General features: G+C 54.6%; 1 protein-coding gene across 2 annotated transcripts; it reads right to left on the reverse strand.

The window, feature by feature from the left end:
- Window positions 1-760: 760 nt before the first annotated feature.
- On the reverse strand, window positions 761-5,463 carry S100A2 (S100 calcium binding protein A2). Of its 2 annotated transcripts, none has more exons than XM_017513304.2 (3): window positions 5,109-5,463; window positions 3,680-3,833; window positions 761-1,014 (listed from the first exon to the last, which is right to left on the reverse strand). In XM_017513304.2, the coding sequence occupies exons 2-3, from the start codon at window positions 3,818-3,820 to the stop codon at window positions 862-864; spliced, it is 294 nt and encodes a 97-aa protein (XP_017368793.1). In that variant the 5' UTR covers window positions 3,821-3,833; window positions 5,109-5,463; the 3' UTR covers window positions 761-861. The 2 variants fall into 2 exon arrangements, with proteins under 2 accessions (XP_017368793.1, XP_017368794.1); XM_017513305.2 differs by having other exon boundaries at window positions 3,680-3,827; window positions 5,109-5,204.
- Between the last annotated feature and the right edge of the window lie 1,456 nt (window positions 5,464-6,919).

Below are 6,919 nucleotides of genomic sequence, written 5' to 3' on the forward strand. Positions count from 1 at the left end.
CAAACCACAGCACTGCCTATGGCCTGTATTCTGACAATGAATCCTTCTTTTTATTTTGAGAAAAGGTCTTGCTCTGTTGCCCAAGCTGGATTGCAGTGGCCTGATCTTGCAACCTCCGTCTCCCAGGTTCAAGTGATTCTCCCGCCTCAACCTCCTGAGTAGCTAGGACTACAGCCATGCGCCACCACACCCAGCTAATTGTTTGGTATTTTTTGGTAGAGATGGGGTTTCACCATGTTGGCCAGGCGGGTCTCGAACTCCCAGCCTCAAGGGATCTGCCTGCCTCAGCCTCCCAAAGTGCTGGGATTACAGGGTGAGCCACCACACTTGGTCTGACAAGGAATCCTTTAAATAAAGCTTTGCAGGGTTGATTAGACTAATTCATATCTCCGGAACAGATCCTGGTACAACTCATTCCTTACAGTATTGAATGTTAAGATCTGTCCTTTATTCTGAGATTATACCTTTCCTCCTTTATTGGAACTGAAATTTTCTTTTTTTATGAAATGATAGTGATGGTAGAAGGTATTTGCCTTTTTTCATATCTTTATTTGACAAAATAAAAGTCAGTAACCTATCTTGATTTTCAAATTTTTGCTAGTATTTGAAATCCCAAAATTGAGACCTAAAGCACAGCTCTGGCCTTGGAGAGATTTCCAGGAGAGTCAGAGCCCAGAAGGGAGCGGGGTCCTGGAGGTCCTCATTTTTCAGCACTCCAGCTGAGCCAGCCAGGTTATGGAACATCACTGAGTGATTAAAATATTAACAACAGATAAAAAATAAGTTTATTGAATACAAAACTCAAAGGCATCGAGCGTCCTGGGCTCAAGAGATCCACAGCAGGGAGTCAAGAGTTCTGCTTCAGGGTCGGTCTGGGCAGCCCTGGAAGAATTCATTGCACATGACAGTGATGAGGGCCAGAAAAACAGCATACTCCTGGAAGTCCACCTGCTGGTCACTGTTCTCATCCAGGTTGCCCATCAGCTTCTTCAGCCCCTCCTCATCCACCTTCTCCTGAAAGTGAGAGGAAATACGCTCATCACCAAGCCAGCCCCCAACCCCAGCTCCACCAAACACCCAGACCCCACACACACTCTAGTTGGTTCCCAGCTCTTCCTCCCCACTGGGCAGCTGGGTACCTGGCGAGCAGGAGGCCCTGGGAGCTGCTAAGAGGGCCCAGTGAGTAAGGAGAAACGGATGCTCATTGGCGAACACCTCCAGTGTGCCCCCCTCCTGGACACAAGGAAGACACTCAGGGCTCCTCTGAGAACACATCAGCTCAAATCCCACAGGATCCCAGCGAGATAAGGTATCATCACCCCATTCTGTCGATGAGGAAACTGAAGACTGCTGCTTCCCAACACCAGCCAGGTGGATTCAGAAGAGAAGAACACTTTATTTTTTAAGACAAGGTCTTGCTCTGTTGCCCAGGCTGGAGTGCAGTGGCACCATCACAACTCACTGCAGCCTCAGCCTCCTGGGCTCAAGCAATCCTCCCACCTCAGCCTCCCAAGTAGCTGGGACCACAGGCTTATGCCACCACGCCCAGCTAATTGTTTATTTTTAGTAGAGACAAAGTCTCATTATGTTGCCTAAGCCGGTCTTGGCAACCAGAGTGATCTCCCCCTGTCACCCAGGCTGGATCACAGCTCACTGTAACCTCAAATTCCTGGGCTCAATCAATCCTCCCAAGTAGCGGGGACTACAGGAGTATGCCACCATGCCTGGCCAATTTTTATTTTTATTTTTGTAGAGATGAAGTCTTGCTATGTTGCACAGGTTAGTCGAACTCCTGGGCTTAAGAGGTCGTCCTGCCTTAACTTCCCAGAGTGTGGGGATTACAGGCATGGGCCACCGTGCCCAGCTGAAAAACACTTTTTTAATACTAGCCAAAATAATTAGAAAAGTTTAACCTCCAGGCGCGGTGGCTCACGCCTGTAATCCCAGCACTTTGGGAGGCCGAGGCGGTCGGATCACAAGGTCAATACTGGCCAACATGGTGAAACCCAATCTCTACCAAAAAATACCAACAAAAATTAGCTGGGCGTGGTGGCGTGTGCCTGTAGTCCCAGCTACTCGGGAGGCTGAGGCAGAAGAATTGCTTGAACCCAGGAGGCAGAGATTGCAGTGAGCTGAGATGATGCCGCTGCACTCCAGCCTGGCGCCTGGCAACAGAACAAGGCTGTCTCAAAAAAAAAGAAAGAAAGAAAGAAGGAAAAGTTTAACCAACCACAAAAACAAAACAAAAAAAGGAAAGAAGGACCTGCCTCGTGTGTTCAAAGCCCAACACCTAACCTTGGGATCACCAAAGAGTCAGGCTCGGGAGGCTGGGGGACAAACTAAGGGTTGACTGCATTTCTCCACGAAATGTATTTTGACCAGGCCGGGCGCGGTGGCTCACGCCTGTAATCCCAGCACTTTGGGAGGCCGAGGCGGGTGGATCACGAGGTCAAGAGATCGAGACCATCCTGGTCAACATGGTGAAACCCCGTCTCTACTAAAAATACAAAAAAAAATTAGCTGGGCATGGTGGCACGTGCCTGTAGTCCTGGCTACTCGGGAGGCTGAGGCAGGAGAATTGCCTGAACCCAGGAGGCGGAGGTTGCGGTGAGCCAAGATCGCGCCATTGCACTCCAGCCTGGGTAACAAGAGCGAAACTCCATCTCAAAAAAAATATATATATATATATTTTGACCATATATTTCAGCTGGGCTTTTCTCTCCGTACACACTTTCTTAGTGTGGCATATAAAAATGGGAAAAGGCCAAGCACGGTGGCTCACATCTGTAATTCCAATACTTTGGGAGGCCGAGATGGGAGGACTGCTTGAGGCCAGGAGTTCAAGCAACATAGCAAGACTCCAACTCTACAAACATTTTTTTAAAAAATTGGTCAGGCATGGTGGCATACGCCCGTAGTCCCAACTACTTAGGAGGATTGCTTGAGCCCAGGAGTTTGAGGTTACAATGAGCTACGATCCAGCCTGGATGACAGAGTGAGATCTTGTCCCCTCTCCCACAAAAAAAAAGGAAAGAGAGAGAGAGAGAGAACGTGCCAGTGCTGTGTGATGTTGGGACAATCACTTTTCCTTTCTGGGCTCTGGTTTCTCTACTCTCCAATGACAGGATTAGACAGATGGGCCCTGAAGCTCCTAACAGCACACAGTTCTCTGGAATGATGGAGGAAACAGCCATTAATAAAACACTCCCAGCCAGGCATGGTGGCTCACACCTGTAATCTCAGCACTTTGGGAGGCCAAGGCGGGCGGATCATCTGGGGTCAGGAGCTGGAGACCAGCCTAACCAACATGGAAAAACCCCGTCTCTACTAAAAATACAAAATTAGCCAGGCGTGGTGGCACATGCCTGTGATCCTAGCTACTCTGGAGGCTGAGGCAGGAGAATCAGTTGTGGTGAGCCGAGATCGCGCCATTGCACTTCCTGCCTGGGCAACAGAGTGAAATTCCATCTCAAAAATAAATAAATAAAAATACATAAAAAATTAAAGCACCCCCACTCAGGCCTCACTCCCACTCCAGTGGGGCCATGAAGCAAAAGTGGGGAGAGGGCTGGGCCCCAGCCCGGCACTTTCATCAGTAGGCACCCAGAACTGGAGGAGAGGTTTAACCTGCACGCCCACACTCACACCAGGCGCTCCCCCACGGGCCTGCACCACTCACCCCCACAAAGCTGGGCAGCTCCTTCTGCAGCAGTTCCTTCATCTCCCCCTTACTCAGCTTGAACTTGTCGCCCTCCTGGCAGGAGTACTTGTGGAAGGTGGTGACCAGCACAGCCAGTGCCTGCTCCAGGGGACTGCACATCGTGGACCTGCAGCTGCAGAGGTGCCAGGTGATGGGGACCCTGCTGAGGCTCTTGGGGCCTTGGCTCAGCCTGCAGGATCCGCTTCTGCCCTACGCCCACAAACCACCTGGCAAAGCCCCTCTCTGAAGGGGAAGGCAGGGGTTGCATCTCCCCCTCAGACTGTTCTTCCCTGAGGGCGGGGGCATACCTCCACCTCACACTGAGGGCAGATACTAACACTTCCCTTGTGTCTGGGAGTCACCAATGGCAGGGCCCCAAGCCTCCTCTGATGGCACTTGGGACACCCCCCTGAGGGCAGGGCTCCCTGCTTGAGTGTCTGCCAGAAGGAAAATGACAGGGTGACCAGAGTCCCATTTTGACCGCGTCTGCCCAGGTACTGGGGAGCAGACCACATGTGTGGGCCGGGGGGCGCCATAGCTACAGCTGTGAGCAGGAAGACCCCGGAAGGAGTCATTTCCCTCCTCAGACTCGGGGCTCCTGAAGCCAGAGGCGCCTCTCTCTGCCATCTAACTGGAAGCTCCCCTAGGGGTGTCTCCTCTCTCAGACTAGGGGCTCTCAGAGGGCTGGGAATGTGTCTCCCCTCACCCTGAAGGCCCCTGAGCCATGGGGCGCTGCCTGTGTACAGACAGGGGCCTGGGTATCATAGGGGCAACTGAACATCCTCTCTACCAGGAGGGACCTGTTGGAATTAGGATTAAAGAAGTGAAATGTTCAGTGCCTTGGGACCAGGATGGGACAGACCTCAGCGGCAAGGCCTGTGAGAATGCTCAGACCAGCCGGGAAGGCTTTGGCAGGTTCCGGGGTGAAGCCAGAGGAGCTATGCCAGAGGCAAGGCATGCCCTGGGCCCGTCCTGCCAGCCCTCCCTTCACCGAGGCAGGGCGCAGAGCTGTGCTGCTCAGGGCCATGCCCAGGCAGAGTCTCGCACTTGAGACCCCTGCCTCTTGCTCCTTAGTCCTGTTAGAATCCAGGACTTTGCAATGACAAAAAGCCAAGCAAAACCATCGCAGGATTCTTACTGTAACATCACCCACATGTATGCCCAAAGAAGGGTCCTAGACTGAGCTATCCAGGGAGGGCCTCAGAGCAACCCCTGCACCGTGACCTCACAGAGGAACCTGGAGAAAGACCCTCCAGTCAACACTTCACAGAGGCTTCTTCCGAGGTGGAAGGCCCAGAGACGCCGGGTTGATCCACCAGGGAAGCCGGATTGAGAGAACCATGGAGACAAAGGCAGAGACCCAGGGCGGTCCTCCGGACCCTGTCCTCAGCAGGACAGAGGTACTCACCAGATCAGGTGGCGGAGAGAAACCCAGGAAGGAGAGCAAGGCACCCAGGCTCCCAGGGTGAGGATTTATATGTTTGCCCCGCTGGCCCCCGACTTGGCATTTTTAGGAAACCAAACCTGCCTCGACCTGCTCCCACCAAAGCCTGGCCTCCCGCCATTCCCACTCACTTCCTGCCAGCGCCCTCCCTCCCAGAGGGTGCCAGCTCCACCACCAGCTGGCAGAGGGCTTTAGGCCAGGCCAAGGGCAGCCCCTGAGCCCACCCCGGCCACAGTGGGGAGTGGGAGGTGTCATGGGGAGTGGGAAGCCTGGGCCAGGGGTGAGGGGAGGCAGCCCTTCCCTGGGGCCTGGAGACTGGTGCCAGGCCTCGTTCTTGTGACATGCCTGTGAGTCACAGCCGGCTCCTGAGCGAGACGCTGCAGACACACGCTGGGACTTCATGGCCCCGTGCTCGTGTGCATACATGTGCCTATGTGTGTGACACAGAAGCAACCTGGGGCCACGATCGGGAAGCCGGAGGCCAGAGACGGCCGCTGGGGGACATCAGGAGAAGGACAGGACTGACTTCAGGGCACGGACGAAGTGCAGTTACTTGTAATGGCCAGCACCAGAATACCTCTTAATGAGGTCATGAAGAAACTACGCGTGCTTGGAAATACAGAGGCTGCCTCTGCGTAGGGAGGGGTCTGGAAGGATGGGGCTGCTCTGCACACAGCCGCAGCTGGGCCACAGTCTGTGGGGAGTGCAAGGAAGTCTCGAGTTGTTAAATGGTGAACAAGAAAACTTTGGCCTTCCCTTCTCCAGCCTGAGGGCTGGGGAGGTGGGTAGGGGAAGATCTCTACCCAGGGGAGAAAACACCAGCTGGACAGCTTCCTAAGCCAGAGTCCCGGCCTGAAGCAGAGGCTCCAGCCACAGCCCTTCTCACCACCCCCACACACTTGTGCTCCCCAGACCGGCGGCCATTCAGAGCTCAGCCCGAGGGAGGGCTGCCCCCTCCCAGGGCCTCTTCCTCCTTGACCCTTTGTCTATCCCAACCCCAGTCTGGGCACCCGGGCACCGCCCTTTCTGTGGCCCAGCTTCTTCCCCTCCCCCAGCCCCTCTACCCCAGCCCTAGGTGACTCACCCAGAGGTTCCAGGCCCAGATGCCCAGGCAGTGACTCAGCGGCACCACCCTCCTCCCCCAGGGCCAGGCCAGCAGCAGTCCCAGAGCAGCAGGCGGAAGCCCCAGCCCAGCCCGGCAGGGAGAGCACTGGCATGGAGACCCCGCACGAGCCTGCCAGGGGGAACCAGAGGAGGATCAGACCTATAAGAGGCTGGTCCCTTCCTGGCAGTCACTGTGTCACCTGGGGACCAGCCTGAGCAGTGTACATGAAGCCAGGTCTTGGGGGCCGCAGTGTCCTCTTCTACACCTTGGCACAGCCGCCCAGTGTCCCCTGCTCCCCTCGGCACTTGAACCCTCATGCTACTTGTCTTCCCGGGAAGCCTACTTCAGGTAGAACTCGGAATAAACACCCTTCACACTGAGGGTGAGGGACAAGGAGTGCCATGCATCGCTTTTCACAGCCATTCGTTCCTTTGAACTAAGGGCCTCCGCAGGACCCTCCCTGCTCGGAAACTGCAATGCGTCCCCACGGCTATCCCTTAAACCTGGAGGTATGTTCTCACTCATAAGTGGGAGTTGAACAATGAGAACACATGGACGCAGGGCCTGTCGGCGGGATTGGGGTTGGGGGCGGGGGGCAAGGGGAGAGAGAGCATTAGGACAAATACCTAATGCATGCAGGGCTTAAAACCTAGATGACAGGTTGATGGGT

The sequence above is a fragment of the Cebus imitator genome, unplaced genomic scaffold (assembly GCF_001604975.1).
Source record: "Cebus imitator isolate Cc_AM_T3 unplaced genomic scaffold, Cebus_imitator-1.0 Scaffold491, whole genome shotgun sequence".
Classification (NCBI taxonomy): Eukaryota; Metazoa; Chordata; class Mammalia; order Primates; family Cebidae; genus Cebus; species Cebus imitator.